Raw genomic sequence first — 18,953 nt, forward strand, 5'->3', positions numbered from 1 at the left:
GGGATTCTCCATTCAACAAATATTTTTTATAGTATTTTTATTTTATAATTAACTTAGTTTTACATATCAGCCACGGATCCCCCCCCCCCTCCGTCTTCCCTCCTCCCCTCCAGCCCTCCCCCCAATCCATCCCCGACTCCGACCTCCTCCAAGGCAAGGTCTCCCCTGGGGAGTCAGCCCAACCTGGCAGACTCAGCCATTACACCAAGGCTGAGCAAAGTGTCTCAGCATAGGCCCCAGGCTCCAAAAAGTCAGCTCATGCACTAAGACGGAGCCCCAGGTGGAGCTCCGGTAGTCTAATTGGCGGTGAGAGAGAGAGAGGAGGGATTGTATGAGCCAGAGATGTTGAGACCATGGTTGGAGGAGGCACAGGGACAAATATTTTTAAAGTGCCAATTCCATTTAAAGCATGTTGACTTAAAAAAAAAAAAGATGGAAGAAAGTAACAAATGAATGGGCTGGAGACATGGCTCAATGATAAGAACATTTAACACGCAAGTGACAGGAACTGAGTTCTGATGCGCCCAGCACCTGCACTCTCCAATGAAAGGAAAGTGGGAGGTGATCGCTCATGCTTGTAAAACTGTGTTGTGTTGAAAGAGACAGGAGGACCACTGGGTCTTTCAGGCTATGGGTGTATCTCCAGGTTGAGTGCAAGACCCTGCCTTGAAGGAATAAGATGGAATGTGATGGAGTAGGAAACACACACACACACACACACACACACACACACACACACACACACACACTCGTGATCATATGCCATACACACATATATCACATAAATACACACAGAGAAGAATAAATGAAAATCAACTCATATATGCCCATAACTGGTAACCTATGAGCCAGAATTCACTCTTCTAAGTTGACAAGTTATTGTGGCAGGCTCATATGACTCATTGGCAAAAGATTTTGTCCTCGATAAAAGCTGAAATATTAGTTGCTTCAGTTCATATCATGTTCTGTGTTTTCAACTCCACTCCAGTATCTGCAACTAGACCACAGATTCATTTTTCATGAAATCTTTGAAATTTTTATTAATTTTACTTTCTGCCTAGCATATTCTCTTTGTAAGAAGTCTTATGAACTTTTTTTAAAAGACCAAGATATTTTATATATATTCTAATTTTAGTTTTCAAAAGAATTTTGTAGATATTCATATTCCATACCTGAATTTTCTCTAGGTTACAATGTTAAACCTAAGATGCCAACTAAGCTTTTGAATTAGACAAAGTTGAATTTTAGTTATTCTGAATGTTAGCATTTTGCTATAAACAGTGTTACTTGTGTTTTAGTGTGTGAGTAATTGCATCCCTTACTGGAAGAAGCTAAATGTTGTTAATGTTTTTAGGTGATTTGAACTCCTGGGATCTGTTCATTTGCCTGCCTTCCAGGGAAGCTGGTGGGAAACCCTGCTTGCCCAGAGAGCACATGTGTCAGCTAAGTCTACATCAGAAGGTAAGTACTGTCAAAGTATAAACACAGTTTATCAAGTCTAGGGATATTATTAAAAATGAAAGGTTTTTGGTCCATATATTGTTGTTGTTTTTTAATTCTTGAAAACTTGGAACCACTGTATGTTTGGTGAAAGTTTCAAAAAGAGTTAATTAACTTTCTGCTACTGTGACAGAATGCTAGGACAAACCAGCCATTTCACTCACAGTTTCAGAGTTTGAGGCCAGGGTCATGGGCCTTGCTGACTTCGTGCCTGTTCTAAGGCCATAATCATGAAGTGAGGTGTGTAGGAAAGGAAAGTGTTCACCTCATGATATCCAGGAAGCAAGGACACCAAGGAAGGAAACCACCAGGGTCCCAATATCTCCTTCAACAGCTTGTTCCCAAAGGTCTAACTTTCTCTACTGAAGCCACACTTCCCAAATATTTCACCAGGTCCCCATAACAAACAAGTCAGTGGCTAGCCTTTGCCCAATGAATCTCTGGGGTCGTTGAAGATACGACAGGTAACACCATATCTTATTATTCAACTTATAATTAGAACCAGATTTTGTTTTTTATTTTAGTATAATTTGCCCCAGCTTGAACTCTTATAGTTTTTTTTTTAACTCAACAAAACACGAACTTTACCTAGAATTATGTAGCTTATTGGATGTTGCTTATCCTCAATTCATTGATCCATAGCAGGAAAATATTTTCTATATCATTGTACTGATTTTTTTCAAACTTAGCATATGTCCTAGTCAGCTTCAGTTGCCATGGTGAACCAGCCTAGAGTCATCTAAGAGGAAAGCCTTGAGTGAAAAATTGTCTGGGTCCGACTGGCCACTGTGCATGTCTGCAAGGGATTATTTTGAATATTAATTTATATAGGCAGTCCTAGCCCTGTAGGCTACAGGCTGCAGAATCACTAGGCAGCTGGTCATGAGTTGTATGAGAAAGCCAGCTGAGCATAAGCCCATGAGCTAGCCAGAGAGTGAACCAGAAAGCAGCATCATTACTTCACGGTTTCTGCTTCAAGCTCCTGTCCTGCTTGAGTTCCCACCCTGATTTCCCTCAGGAAGTGACCTGGAAGTGTAAGCTGAAATAAACACTTTCCTCCTAAGGTTGCTTTTGGTGGCAGTGTTTTATTACAGCAACAGAAACGAAACTGGAACATCAAATTGAATTGCAAAAAGAGTAATATACTTTCTCAACCCAAAATCGAAATTCTGTATTTACTGTCTACGCTGTGTGAATGTTTATAAGTGATGATAGAGCGAAAACTTATCCCATGTGCTAGTGATTATACTAGACAAGTTACATACTGTTGGTGCTTATAACAAGTCTGGGAGGAAAGTGCCAAAACCAAGTTGGTTTTTATCTCCTAGTTGAAGTTGCAGGAGCCTACCCCAGTGACACAATAGCAAGGAAGGTCTAAACAAGTTCATTTTTCTTCTAATTCTTTCTTGTAACATTTTACTTCTTAGGCCTTTAGGCTAAGCACATTCTTTTGGGTTGGGTTTTTTTGTTCCTTAGATTTTTTTGTTTTTACAAAGTCAAGGCTTGGCCTTGAACTCAATATATGTAGTCTAGGCTTGTTCTAGAACTTGTAAAAGTCTTCCTGTTCACAGACACACACACACACACGACACACAGACACACACACACACACGACACACACACACACACACAGACACACACACACACACACACACACACACACACACACACACACACACTCCTGCCCCAGTGTTGAGACCTTTGTATATCTGTAATCATTTCCTCTCTTCATCCTTCTTCCCCCTTCCTCTTCCTACTTCTTCCTCTTCACCACCTTCTCTTTCCCTCTTCCTCTTTCTTTTTCTTTCACCAGCCTAGGGTCTCTACATGTAACCACAGCCGTTCCATGTCTGTTTTCACCACAATTTCTCAGTCTATGCTTTATAACACCACTACCCAAATTTCAACTACCATTTTTAGTTAAAGATCCTCAAGCCTGCACCTAACCTTCAGAACACTCTCCCGGGCTTCAGGCTCTCACATGCCTGTCCACCTGTCTTGGATGCCCCACGGATGACTCAAATTCAAGCTCCATAGCCATATCCTGTCAGTTATAAGTATGATCAACTACTCATTCACCTCTTAGATTAAAGTTTGGCCTTCATCCTCAAGCCCTCCCTCTTCTTTCCTTTTACAATGTACTCTAGTGCTAAAGCATATAATCCCTGTTTAGTCTGCAACCCTGTGTCTCAGCATCAGCATCCTCAGAAGGGCAAACTGCAGAGAAACTAACAAAAGAACCAAACAGAAGATTGGACAGGGTGGAAGAATCACTAACAAGAAAAAGATGGCGGGGCCCCTAGGAACTAGCAAAGGCCCAAGATTTTTACCACTCCTGGTCACAAGAGAGGTATACAGAAGGAAGAATGCAGCCCTGAGCTACTGAGAGCAGGAGCCAAGACATCCACTTGGCTCCTGCGAGGGATGGGGGGTGGGAGGTTGTTGTTAACTGAATGGGAAGTAGTGTACCCTACCACAGGCCTGCAGAGAGGATAAGAAACTGCTCTCTTCCAGCCCTCCAGTTCCTCTTCAGTTGCTCTCATTGGTCCAACACAGCAGTTAATCAAGAAGCAAGAATATCTGTGAGGCCATCCATAAAAATTAGCCTGCTGGGAACAGCAGGAGGAGAGGTCTGGAGAACAGAACAGTGAGTACTTAACACAATTAGCCATCAGAGGTTCTCTGTGCCCAGAGCATGCCCAATAGTACCCTTCCCCTACCTCCATGTAACTCCAGTATAATACTAAGTGATAACCAGTTATCTTTCTTTAAACGCCTTTGCTTGGCTTTGTCACATGCTTTTCTCCTGGTTTTTGTCATATACCTTTCTCCTCCTCCCTCCTCCTCCTCCCTCCTCCCACTTCTCCTCCTTCTTTTTCTCCATTTCTCCTGGAATGCCCTTTCTCAATCCTCTCAATCTCTGTGATTTTTCAACAAGGAGGGGCTTTGTCTCCCTGACAATATCTAGAGACATTTTTGACTTGTCACAACCAGGAGAAAAATGTGTTATGATCACCTATTGGTCAAAACCAAGGATGCTGCTAATACTGGGTAATGTTCACAACTAAGAGTAATGAAGCCCCATATGCTGACAGTGTCAGAGCTGAGAAACCCTAGGACCAAGGTAGCCCAGGACCAAGGCCTTTCATGACAAACTCCTACTCTGTCACACATCACCTAAAGGATTCGGTCACATCTAATCTTTGTAAACTTTGGTGTCTTTTACTAAAATATGAAGGCGTTAGACACCAGCTTTACATTCTCATGAAAGTCACAGGAAACTTTGTAAAGAGGCAGAACCAAGAAGAATAGCAGAGATGCTGTGTGTGGGGGGTGGGGTGGGATGGGGAATAGTTACGAAGTGCAGTGTCTAGTATGCTGAGATTACATCTCCATATTTTTAAATTTCAAGAACAGTTTTAGGCATACAGAAAATTATGGAATTAGTATAGCATTTCCCCATGTACTCTTACTCACCTTGCTCTAAGCTTAACAAAAATAATCATGATGTATTTATCAAGAACAATAACTTAGCATCAATTAAAACTATTCACAGAATTACAGGCAATGCTTAGATTTTTTTTTTAAACTTATGTTATTTCTCTTTTCGAGGATTCAGTCAAACACCCTTCTTAGATGCAGTTTCAGCCTGTCTCTGTTCTCTCCCAGTCTGGGTGTTTCTCAGTCCTTTTTCCCTTAATGGAACAGACATTCTGAAGAAAATTGGTTAAGTGTTTAGTAGAATGTGCCTGGATTGGATTTATTTGACGTTTTCTCACAAAATTATGGAGTTTTTGAAAGAATGCCACTGTGGTTGTTTGAATGAGAATGGCCTACAAGGGCTCACACATTTGAATACTTGGCTCCCGGTTTGTGTAACTGCTTAAGAAAGACTAGGAGGTGTGACTATGTTGGGGGAAGTACATCCCTGTGGGCAGGCTCTGAGATTTCAAAAGCCCACACTAGGCCTGGTCTCATTCTCCCCGCCCTCTACAGTGGGAATCAGTGTGTGAGCTCTCACCCAGGGCCCCAGCCCCATGCCTGCCTACCTGCTGTCATGCTCTCTACCACAAAGATCATGAACTGACCTTCTGAAGCTGTAAGCCCCCAATAAACTCTTTCTTTTATAAGATCCTTGGCTGTGCGGTTTTGTGAGAGCGAGCAATTGAAAAGTAACCGAGACAGCCACAGAAGAGATCTGCTGTGGCTTAAAGTGCCAGGACACACGTGGCGCTCCTCGGTCTTGGCATCCGCGCAGGCGGGATCCGCTGCCTCTCTCCACCGCGGAACTACTACTTCTCCTCTAGCTTTGTAAATATTTGGGATGTGATGTTTTGACACCAGGCAAATACCTTGCTTTTCTGCCAACTTTGGGACACCAATTTTAATACCCAGTCATGGATCTTACCAGTTATCAATATTATCTATTTTTAATGTTGATTTTCTGTTTCCCCATTTCTTCTATAATTATTATATGTGAATCTTCTATAAGAAGATCTATTTCTATCAGTGTGTCATGTCTGAGTTCCTTATATTTAAAAACTAAAGTCTTATGTGGGATATATATATATATATTTTTTTTGCCTGGATGATTATTTTTACACTAAATTTAGACTAACGCCATTTATCAGGATGGAGGCCACCACCTCCCAGGGTACTTTCCTCGTTGAATGTGTTGTCTCATTTTTGACTTTGTCAACACATTCATTCATCTGTTTGTGCATTTACTATCTCATCTCTCCCTTTGTCATTTCTACAGTTACTGAGCATCTGTACTGAGCCCTGTGTAGGCACTGAGTATATATAAATTAGCAAAACAGATATAAATCCTTGTTCTTGGGGGGATTAGACCCTTAGCAGGAGACAGGTAAAGGAAAGGTCCTAGTAAAAGACCTTGTTAGATGTCAAAAAGAACCAAGGGAAAAAATAGAGAAAAAAATAGCTGTTGAACTTTAGACGAGCAGGGTGGGTTCCATCAAGAAAGTGACATTTGAGCTGGGCATGGCAGCTCACACCTTTGATCCTAGAACTTAGGAGGCAGAGGCAGAAAGATCTCTGAGTTAGAAGCTAGCCTGGTCTGCAGAGTGAATTCCAGGAGAGCCAGGGCTACACAGAGAAATCTCATCTCAACCCTGCCTGACCAAAGTGACATTTGAGTATTGGTGAAATTATTAAGGCCACTCCACGTAGTTAAAAGGGAGGTTTATTTTGTGAGGTAACTTACAAGTGAAGGGATAGGTTACAGGGTCTGGGAAAGGTGTAGCACAGTCCGGCGGTGTTCTCTGGAGAACTCTGCTCGGTCTACCTCCAGCATCCAGGGGCTAGGAACTAAGAGAGGGTCTTCGGTGTCCTCTCTTGGCCCCGCCTTGTAGGCGTGACAGTTACCCAAGCCTCAGTGGGGGTTGGAACTTCCAGATCAAAGCTGGAATGGCTACCCACTACATTTGAGTCTAGCCTGGAAGACCCCGAGGTCCTGGTGCCAGTGGCTCAGATAAAAATTACAAACACAAAGGATTCCCATGTGACAGGTGGAAAGTTAATGTAGCAGGAGCAGAGGGGACACATGTTCTTGGAGTGGGGACTTCTATGTGTGTCATGGGGACCCTTGTAAGGATCACAGATTTTCTTCTTGGTGAAGTGGTGCATTGATGGAAGGTTTTGAGTAGAGGAATAACAACAGTCCCATTGCAGTTTTACAGGTTTTGCTCTGGCAACTGTATTGAAATAAGGACTTCAGAAGCAATGACCAAAGGAAGCAAGCCAGTTATTGAAGTGATTCAGCCAGATGAGGGTGAATCAGACTAGCTGAGTGGCAGTAGGGGTGGGGAGATTTAAGCAGGAGATTCAGTGGTGATGGAATGAGAGCTAACAGTAGTTAACACTTGTGAGGTTTTACTGTACACCTACCACCATTCTGAGCACTTCCATATGTCTTAGTACACTGTCTTTACAGCAGAGGGCACAGTGGCAGAGATAGATAGATGATAGATAGATAGATAGATAGATAGATAGATAGATAGATAGATAGGTAGATAGATAGATAGATAGACAGTCAAACAGACAGACATAGATGATAGGAGTACACAGAGACCCTGCCATAGATAGATAGATAGATAGATAGATAGATAGATAGATAGATAGATAGATAGATAGTAGATAAATAGGTAGATGATAGATGATAAATAGATAGATAGATACATAGATACATAGATAGATAGATAGATAGATACATAGATACATAGATAGATAGATAGATAGATAGATGATAGATAGATAGATAGATGTCTGTGGTCTCATAGCTAATAAAAGAGATAATAAGGACTCACACTCAGGAAGTCTGACATCAAATGCCTGTTTTCTCAATCAGAGAAACTTTCAAATCAGGTATTCAGGCCGTGTCTTGACAGCCCAACACAATGAGTATTCTTAAGAACACATGAATTCTTGATGGCACACATAAATAACTTCACTCGGGAAGAATAAGTCATTTGAAACCTTATGAACTGTGACCTATTTGTGTAAACAACATATTCAAAACAATTCCTTTCACATTTGTTGTGGTTGTTGCAGAATTGTCAATCACTTTGGAGTGAACAAGGGCACCTGGTCAGATTAAGACTATGAATTAAAACTGCAATTTCCAGTGATGGGTGAAAATAATCACAAGATTTGTAACAGAGAATGAATGAATGAATGAATGAAGAATGAATGAATGAATGTCTAGAAGGAGAGTGACATGGATTTAAAAGTTGATTTATACTTGTGATTCCACGAAGGGAGGCCTACTCTATGAGGTAATTCTGCCGTAACTAACTGGAGTTCTTCTCATCTCAAGGAGATGTGTGGTAGTGTTTCAGAAGCAAAGGGATTCATTCCTAGCTTTGAATGCTTGTGGGATTAGCAGTCACTAAAACCAGATGCTGATTTCAGTATTCAGAGCGCTGAGAAAGCCTGACATGGCTCTCACTGGAAAGCATGCAGGGCATTTCCTTGTTAATTTAATGGAATGGTGATTATGTTTGGAAGACAGAAGAGAAGGATTTTTCTTTCTTTGACTAGCTGGGTCTCCTAGTTTTCTGGCATTAATTATTTTCCTTGTTGATGACCCTGAGCAGCCTTGGGAGAAGGCCTATATCGTGACATCTGTACAGATAAAATGAGCAGAGAGAATGTTCTGTAAACTCCAATGTGGTGTTCTTATCACTCTCCATTTTAGAATAACCAGAAAAATTTCCCATCGACTCCTTATTTATTTTAAATATTCCCAATTTAAATATTCATCCTCTTTAGTTAGTTGATAATGTTGCAAAGCTTTTATTTTTTAAGTTTATAAACACTTTCCAAATACTTTTGATCCATATAATGGTTTTGCCTTTTTGAATGAAAAATGCTTCAAAAGAAATCAGACTTCTGCTCTTTCTTTTGCTTGTGGGTATGTGTATATGTGTATGTGTGAACGTTAACATGTGTGAGCATGTGTGTCTGTGCATGTGTGTGTGCATGTCTGTGGAGACCTGAAGTTGATGTCTGGTGACGCTTTAGGTTGCTTTCTGTTTTATGTATTGTGGAAGGTTCTCCAATTCCATATAGTCTAGCTAGCCATCTTGCCCCAGGAATCCTCAGTCTCCGCCTCCCCAGTGCTGAGATCACAGGAAGGCTGTCACACCTGCCTGGCCTCTCACACAGAGGGGGGACCTGACCTCTGGGTGTCTATTGAGTCATTCCCCAGACCTGACTTTCACTTTTGCTCATGATAATTTGCAATAGAAACAATTTAGATATATTCATGACAGAGTAAGTTTATGGAGGTGTATTTGGGAATGGAAATCTTTTAAAATGTATATATCTGTCCTTCCCAATGGTATCTCTAAGAACTATCCCAGTAGTGAATGTTATTACCATTTTATATACACTTTCTAATCCTGTGAAAGGGGTTTCATACAAAGGAAAGAAAAACAGTAGTTTCTCTATCTTTACTTCTCTCACCACATATATATGTCCATATATATCATACATGCAAAAATATACATATAGAGGACGTTTAACCTCTTATAAGATATAGACACATGTGCTCACTCATGTTAACATGCATACGCATAGACACCCACACATGTGCAAGTGTGCACATATTCACACACCCACCAGCAAGAGTAAAAGTTTTATTAAAAATGATTTTTACTGTTAATGGTGTATTAATTATAGCAAGTATAATAGCTACTCTGTGACATTGATATTGGTGGAGGACATGTATGCATGGGAGCTCTGACATATATGAGAAATCTCTATGACTTTTGCTCAATTTTGTGGTGAACCCAGAACTGTCCTTTTAAAAAATAAAGGTTATTATTAAGTGACTGAGGAATCTTTCAACCAGCAGAGCAGTTAAGCAGCAAGTGGGAGTCCCAGCTTGACTCGTCGCTCCCACATATAAATGGCTGGTATAGTGGCATGTCCTTGAAATGTCAGTACTGGGGTTCATGGACAGCCAGTCTAGCTTAATCATTGAGCTACCGGCCAATGAGATACCTTGTGTCAAAGAAGGTAAATGGCCTTGCCAAAGACGATAGTCAAGCTAGCTCTTCCACCTCTGCCTACATGGACCTACATGGATAAGTGCATCGTGCCCCCCACAGGCACTTACCCACACGAACACATACACACACATAAAATATACAATAAAAAGTAAATGTTATTAAAATAGTTGTTGCAATGTTATGCTGGAGAAACGCATCACATAAGTTAGCTAATCCAGATAAAACTCCTTTGACAATATTCCACTTGATAATGATGCAGGTCTTCTATATTTTGTAATACACATTAAGACAGAACTCACTAGACTGTGAGAGAGCATTGTTAGCTCCGACGGTTCATTGTGGGGCATGATTGATTTTCAGTGACTGTGTGACGTGTGGTATTTAAGTGGTTCGCTTCTTTTGCTGAGTTGGCCAGTTTCACGTCTTGGTATTGTGTTCACTTCCAGAGCTGAAGGGAGATGACATTTTTGGTGTCACATGTCACCATGGTCACATACCACCACAGTTACGCTGGCTGCAGGAGTGAAGGCTCAAGTCACACCCTGGAGGAGAGGAGTGCAGAGGGAGTCATTAGATGAGGGTTAGGAAAGTAGAAGCAGGAGTGTAGAACGGTGCTTGGCTTGGCTTCGTTTGCCTTTGGGAAGGTAGTCTTTGCATGATGTCATTCTGATCTAGCACTTTGTGTGATGGCACCCTCTGAGATGACACAGGACTCCGCCCTCTGTCTGAAGTCTGTGCTGGCATCCTCTGCCTTGGTAGTAGCTCCATAAACTCTCAGGGCCACTTGTTCAGTTACGAATCCTTCGAGTCAGAAGGCTTCTGTTGCCTCCTGATTGGGTAGGAGAGGAAGGCAGAGCACGTGTTCTAAGCTTCCACAACAGCAGCTCGTGTCTCTGAGGCCCTTGGAGGGTTAGAGTGGAGTGTGCTAGTCCACGATTTTCAATGCTGCTTCTCCAGGGCTTGTTCATTTTCTGGATCCTTCTTTCACTAAAATTTCTATTAAACGTTAGCAACTGAGTTATTTTGCCTTACATAAGGAAAAATAACTCTGTTTTATTGCCTTTTGAAGCTTTTGTAGTCCTCTGTCCATCCCTTCAGCTCGTCTGAAGAATTCTAAACTGGTGAACCAGGGCATTAGGAAAGTCCTTGTTTCCTTGCACTTAGACTCTGAAATTACCCACTTCTGAATTTGAGAAATGTGGACAACCCTAAAACCGTAAGTGTCCGCCACTGATAGCTTTCCTTGATTTCTAGAGCGAACACATGCGAGGGCAGTAGGCGTTGGCATCAGAATGCAGTGTTTAGGAATGCTGTCCATGCCTAGGCCCAGAGACTGGGCTCACCGGACCTGGGAAGGGGCTTGTGCTTGTTCTCCCTGGAGCTATACTTGGGCAACAGAGAGTCTGCTGAATAAATGAATACGTTAATATGACTCCATGTGTCAGGGAAGATTTCATCAGACTCGGGCAAAGCACTTTAAACGAATCATTAGGAAAAAGCTACATCTTATTATAGAATTGATCAAAGTGCAGCTGAGGTACTCAAGGTTCTACATGCTTTATTGTACAAATGAAGAAATTGAGAACAAACAAGCAAACCGTGCTCAAGGTCAAGATTCTGTCAAGTGCAGAATTAGGACTGCATCCGTGTCTCCTTCCCTTGTTTTGTCCAACACAGTTGACTTTTATCTTGTCATGCCAGCAGGACATGTTTGAAGAAACTATAATACTTTATTGGGGGAGAGTGAATTAATTTGAAAGTAATCAATAATGCCTCAAGAATAAATCTGATCTTCAAGCTGATTTAAACAACTCTCCCCACCCCCACCTCTCTCTCTCTCTCCAGCTTTAACAAGTTTTACCATATTTGGTTTTAGTTTGGGATGAGTTCATGTAGCTCGTTAATCAAACTGTAAAGTCACAAGAGGAGAGAGAATTAAACTCTTTATAGAATGGTTTCTGGTCTTTAAATGGGTGAAACAACAATGTCTTTCATTATGAAGTCAAGACCGTATGTGAGGCTCCCCACTGAAGACCTGAGTGTACAAGGCACTGTAGCCTCTGGAACTTCGGTTGCTTGGCCTTCTCGTCCTTAAGTGATGTTTTTGCCACTTGCAACTATGAAGCTGTGTTACTATATTGGACATAAGTATATCTTTTATTTCTAGCAAATATGATAGCTTTGAAATCAAAAGTTTTCCTAAGTTCATCCCAAATATTTTGAAGATTTCTGAGGGCAAATTTCCGTTTTATGTAATCAAATCAATAACTTTGTCACTCCTGACAGCACTCACTTGCAGACTTTTATGGCTGGATGCAGATGCAGCAGATGATGGATACCTACAGCTTGCTCCCTAGCTCGCTCTCTCTCTCTCTCTCTCTCTCTCTCTCTCTCTCTCTCTCTCTCTCTCTCTCTCTCTCTCTCCCCTTTAGGCCTCATCATTTGTGAACCCTTAAATCACTAGGATCTTTTTCATTCTTTTCAGATAAATGTATTACCAGAAATACAGCTTCAGCTTTGCAGAAAAGAAGGCTTGTGTCAAATGATCAGAAGATTTCCAGGTAACCTTTAGTTTTCTCTTGATACATGAGCATTTGACATCTGGAGGCTTCTGTATAAGTCACAAATAACAAGGCCTCAACACATCATCCTGGTTCCCCTTCTATCAACTCCACTGTCCCAAGTCTTCCCTAATGCCCAGGCTTTGGGAAGGCCCTGATGATACCTCGTACTAGTACGACTGGTACTTTAGTCCTTTGTTTTCTCCCTCTGGCTTGCCCAGTGCTGTTTCTATTTGTCTTATGTTTTCTTTTAAAACTAACTCTGCCTTAGTTTAAAAATGATTGCTCTTGTAGTTCTTAGTTATATATAACTTGAATTTTTTTTTTTTGTGGTTCTATATTTTTAATGTTTCTAAAATTTACTTATACATAACTGCAGAGAAAATAAAGCATTTGTTGTGGAAGGCTGAGTTGTATGGAAACCTAAACACATGCATTTACAACAACAAACAATTAAATAAATCTACTGAACAGAAACTGAGACAAATATTGCACACTTTCATCCTTTAAAATACTACTCTGGACACAATTTAAAGTTAGCTTCATTTCTCAACATCACCATGAATATTAATTAATTTTGCCTTAGGAAGAATGTAAAATCTCTGTATGAAAAGAAGTCCACAACTAAGTAGCTATGAAGTCTTGAACAATATCTCTAGTTTTCTGTCTTTTTCTCAAACTATAAAACAAGACTAAAATATTTAACCACTGTCTATACAAAATGAATACACCTAGAGTCCATGATACACAACATTCCCCCAGAACCGCCCATGGTTGCTGTAGCTGCAACGGAGTGCTTTGCCCTGACCTTCACTTCCTGTCTTCTTAGGAACTCTTTCCTTCTGCAGATTATAACTTGAATTTTTAAAGAGGTTTATGATTATGTCATTGTGCTAGTTATTTTTGTTTTGTTTTCTCAACCAAACACAGGTCAGGGTCATCTGAAAAGAGGAAAGTTCAACTGAGAAAATATCTACATCAGATTGGCAAAACTGTGGGATGTTTTCTTTGTTAGTGTTTGATGGAGCCCAGACCACTATTGGCTAGTGCCAGCACAGGTGGGCTAGGGGGTTCTGGTTGATGTGTCCCAGACCACTGTAGGCTAGGGCCAACACAGGTTGCCTAGGGGGTTCTGGTTTCTATAAGAAAGTAGACTGAACATGGAGAGCAAGCCAGTAAGCAGCACTCCTCCTCCGTGGCTTCTGCTCCAGGTCCTGCCTTGAGTTCTTGCCCTGAATTCCCTTTATGGTAGATTACAAGTTGTTCCGTGAAACAAACCTTCTCCCCACTCAGTTGCTTTTGGCCATGGTGTTTTATCACAGCAACAGGAAGTAAGCTATAGCAGTTATTCTGTTCTCAAAATTTTGTTTTTCCTCTCTGAAATCATCTGCCTATGTTTAAGGCAAGATACTCAACGAAGTTCTATCTTCATAGTATCAGGAATTGGGGAGAAAAATGATTACCATCAGTTCCTGCACAGTTCCCTGAGTGGAACAGACGTCAGAAGGGAAGTGAGTCTCTAGAGATGAAATACGTCTTCACAGATAAAATTATAGCCTACCTTAGAACTCGTTGGTGAGAGTACCTCAGACTTCCTGTTTAAACCCCATTAATATGTGTGCTCCTAGGAAGTGTTTTACTACATAATGAAAATTTAGATCGGCATGACTTCATTTCTGTATTTATTAATTTATGCCTTGTTAGAGTCGGAAAGCATGGCATATTGTAACCCACTGCCTTTCCCGTGGAGTTTTGCCTCCCAGTCAAGGGTCAGCCTTGTAGGCGTGCCCTTCTATATTGAGGACAGTCTCCTCTCCATTTACCAGGGATTAAAATGAAAACAAATCGGCAATTCTTCTTTAAATTTAAGATACATTTCTAGAGTAAACAATGAGTGAATTTTGTTCTGTATGTGTTATTTCACCATACAGTTATGGCTGACTGCATAGTCTCTGGCTTATTTATTTATTTACTTGTTTATTTATTTACTTATTTTGAAGCTGAAGCCTGGGTAACTCAGCCTGCCCTCAGATTCCCTGAGTAGCCAATACTGTCCTTGAATTTCTGATCCCCATGTCTCTAACTCCCAAGTGCTTTAGGTTTTAGCATATGTGTGCCCTCACCCTGTCTTGAGGTCCCCATCTCACCCCATCCTATCTCCCCTGCAGGGACAGGAACTGAATCAGAGCCTTGGCATGCCAAGAAAACACTCTGTCATTTAGCTGCATCTCCAGCTAGCATGTTATTTTGTAAAAACATATTGTGGGTCTGTGGAGATGACTCAGTCAGCAAACCGTTGCCTCCTAAGCGTGCACACCTGAGTTTGATTCCCAACATCTGTGTCTTACCAATGCAGTAAGCTCCAGGACCCATCAGAGACCCTGTCTCAAAAACATGGTAAAGAGTGATTGAGGATGACACTTGATGTTGGCCTCTGTCCTCCGTACACAGGTGTGTGTACATGCAAACACCCCTGCACATACATGTATACACTCAAATAAATAAGTAATAAACAAAAAAGAATGCTCTTCTGGGCTAAGTAAAACAATTATTTCTACCACTAAATGTTAATAAATACCAGAGTTCCTTTAGTTAAGATAATCCCCACCCCCAAATTGTCTGCATTTTAAGCATAGCTTCCAGGTGTTAACATGTTGTGGCTGTTTTCCTGCCGTAATTTACATGTAAGCGTGGTTGGTTCAGAACAAAAGCCTTTTATTTTCATGGGAAACAGAAGGACAGCATGGCAGTGAAGGCTGTCTGTAGTATGAAATATTTTTAAATGTGCACACACACACACACACACACACACACACACACACACACACACTCCTCAAGAAAGTCTGATATATTATATTTTCCTTGCTCCCATAAAATTAGGAAACATTTCTGCCTTCTTTCATTTGGAAATGACTTTACTCTGAAAAAAATGATCAGTTCTAGAAATATGTAGTCCTTTTTATTCTCTCTCTCTCTCTCTCTCTCTCTCTCTCTCTCTCTATGTCTGTCTCTCTCTCCAGTGCTCATTTTCTGTTTATCTCTGTGAGTAGCAAGATAGTTTTGTGGAATCCTTTCTCCTACCATGTTATCTTTCTTGAGCTGAAGATAATCTTCTTAAGTGTCTATCTTTAAAACAAGTACCTACAGCACTATTTTCTGATTTGAACTTTATAGACAGTAGCTTTTGTGGTGCTTTTGTTTACGAATACACAAAATATAATAGAAACTTATTCACAGACCGAAACTAATTGCATTGCTGTGAATGTTGAATATTTAATAGTGAGTGCAGTCTGGGTAATAACACCCTAGTACTTGGTGTATGGGGTCATTCAAGGGGTGAGATGGGCTGAGGACAGTGGTGTGCGGCTCTACTCCCTCACTCAGGAGATGAGGCACGATGGTGAGTTTGAGGCCAGCTGGGGTGGTTACACACTGTCTCAGAAAGAGAATCATGAAAACAAGATAACGCACATGAAACACTGACCCACTGCTGAACCTGCTGAGCTGCAGAAGACAGCGTCAAACCTGTGGCGAACACAGAGTATGGTCAGTCTCAGTGGGTCACAAACAAAATTAATGCACTTGTACGGGGTAGGGGGAGAAAGAGATTTGTCTTGTTGGGAAGAAAATGGAGTTGACAGGGTGATAAGGAGGTAGGTGACAGTGGTAGCTGTATATTGCACGCATGTGCAAAGTTGTCTGAAACCAAATTTGATCATCAGAAAATAGGAAAATAAGATGATGCATATGAAATTTTTAGCAAAAACTTATACTTGCAATATATAAGTGCTCAATTAGCAGCTATTATTTTTGGAGGAAAAACAAACATAGAAAAACAAAATTAAACATAATGCTATATAACATATTCTGTTTAAATAGCCTGCACTGTTTTAGACTGTGTATTGTTTAGAGGCTAATAAAAGTTTGAAACCAGAGGTTTTTAGCTTTGCCACTAGTTAGCAATATGAATTACTTAACTTTATGGAATTATTTTGGTACTGCTTTTGTTTTCAAATCTTTAAGTGGGGGTAATGGTGCCTATTTCATAATTTAGTTTTTATATTTTTGGTTGTAAGCCTAGCCTTTAACGGCTGAGCCATCTCTCCAGCCCTTTTTATATATTTAGTTTTTAAAGTCAAGTGAATTATATGTGTACACACACACACACACACACACACACACACACACACACGTATTATATATATCATTTGATTTAAAAATAAATCTTGCTGTGTATTGTACCTAATACATATGCTTAATAAATGGTGGCTGGACTACCCTATTTTTGAAAAATTGAGCCGCAGCCTCACATTACTCAATTTTTTTTCTTTTTATGATTGATTATCACAAGGATTTTATGTTTCTGGGGAAAACTGTGATAGATGTGAGATTTGCCTTATTTCTCAGCTCACAAGACACATGCTACACTTTTATGGATATTATTGGGTGATACAAGATGTCTAAGTCAGAAAGAAATGAAGCTGGTATCTGCAGCACTAATAGCATGTGGAATGCCCAGCATTCATATCTGTTCTTTACATCTTAGTTCACCTTCGCATGGCTGGGTGACACCTATGAATCTGCATTTCAGAAGAGGAATGTTGGACTTAGAGGGTTTGTATATTTTATAACAGGCAGTGAGCTCGCTTGGCAGAATGCTTGCTTACATGCATGAAGCTTAGGTTCAGTTCCCCAGCACTGCATGAACACAGGCATGTCGGTGCTTGCCTGTAATCCTAGAGGTGTAGGCAGGAAGATAAGGAAGTTGCAGGTCATCGTTGACTGCTTAAGGAGCTAAGGACAGTCTGGGCTATCATAGACACAGAACAAAACTTTCCCTCTTTTCTGGAGTGTCATTTCTATCTTTCAAGACTATCCATTATATACATATCTTTGAAAAAATAGTTTGGAAGAAAAATTGTTAATATGTCTGTAAAATGTGCCAAAATATGAAAGATGCATGGACAGGTGTCTCCATCAGTTTTGGAGAACCATGGCAAGGTCTCATTCTGAAGCATAATCAGTATTCAATCCTGGGTAACTACTGTAATATAGCTTTGCATCTGTTTATTACTCTATAAGAATACTGAACTTGGAAGTTGTCAGCAATGTTGTAAGATCCCGTGATGCCATAGAGACTTGATGTCTAGTGCTTTGTCTTCAAAAATACATAAATATCAAGATGCTGAGCAGAGTGATGGACGTATGGGCGGATGTATTTGGAACCCAGACAAGTGAAAGAAGGCAGAGTTCTGGCCAGAAGCAGAAGTCTGGTCAGAGACAATATGTAGAGCTCACAGGGTGTGTTCCTTCCCCAGCCAGTATCTACCTGACCTTAGACTTGTGACTCATACGGGAGAGCACACACCCATGGAAAATTTTCTAGCTAGGGAAAAGATTTATTTTTGTCTTGCCATTTAATACTTTGCCTTTTGTGGGGGGGAAAGTTTTTATAGTATTTAGTTGGCGCGACTTGTTGTTTGTGCCTTTTATGAGATTTGCTTTTTTTTTTTTGATAAAAGGAATTGCTTTCCCATATTTGAACTACAAAAACATTCACATAAGAGAACTGTTGTGCAGGGTTGTGAGTTGTTGTTTTTTTCTTTTCAGTGCAGCATCACCATCCAAGGGGCCCTGGTTTGGACTGTGCCAAGGTTTTTGTTTTGAATATTCTTCGTTCTTTCAAGTAATTTGTATCTTAGGTCTGAGCCCTGGCTTTTGTATGAACTTTTAAAAAGAAACCAAGATGTCCCCTCAGAAATAACACTTGGGTCATTTTAGGACCCACATCCCCACATCTCTATTGCTTTTTTGTAACACGTCAGTTCCAAAAAAAGAAAGAAAAACTATAACAAATGAAATTTAATACATTTGCTACATCCAAACAGAATACAACCCTATAAAATTCTAATTATTGATTACCAAATATAAGATACATCATTAATATAACATAATTGAAGTAATTTTTAGCACTGACTGACAATGTATATATATACATGAAATACATTCCAGGTCTAATATTTCCAAAGTTTGCCTTTCTAGAATCCTGACATTTTCCTCTGTGTTTTCTGTGAGCTTCAAATCTGCAGTTCTCAACCTGCAAGTTGCAACCCCTTTGTTGGGGGTGGGGTGTGTATGTGTATGTTGAATGACCCTTTCACAGAGGTAGCCTAAGACCATTGGAAAACACAGATATTTATGTAGCTTCCTGCCTAGCTTCCATGGCCCAACAGTCCCACAGCCACTTAGACCCAAATAAACACACACAGGCTTATATTATATTTAAACTATGGCCATGGCAGGCTTCTTGCTAGCTAGCTCTTATATCTTAAATTAACCCATTTCTATAAATCTATAC

The 18,953-nt window shown here is 40.5% G+C and overlaps 1 protein-coding gene across 3 annotated transcripts in view; it reads left to right on the top strand.

Annotated features, from left to right (window-relative positions):
* Positions 1 to 18,953, top strand: part of Cped1 (cadherin like and PC-esterase domain containing 1) — a 274,567-nt gene that overhangs the window by 59,005 nt on the left and 196,609 nt on the right. For all 3 annotated transcript variants that reach the window (XM_052721212.1, XM_052721210.1, XM_052721211.1), the window contains 2 exons: positions 1,355 to 1,461; positions 12,520 to 12,595. In XM_052721212.1, coding sequence (XP_052577172.1) covers positions 1,355 to 1,461; positions 12,520 to 12,595 — 183 coding nt within the window. The remainder of the gene's footprint in view (positions 1 to 1,354; positions 1,462 to 12,519; positions 12,596 to 18,953) is intronic.

The sequence above is a fragment of the Peromyscus californicus genome, unplaced genomic scaffold (assembly GCF_007827085.1).
Source record: "Peromyscus californicus insignis strain IS unplaced genomic scaffold, ASM782708v3 Scaffold_6__1_contigs__length_162567912, whole genome shotgun sequence".
NCBI classification, from domain to species: Eukaryota; Metazoa; Chordata; class Mammalia; order Rodentia; family Cricetidae; genus Peromyscus; species Peromyscus californicus.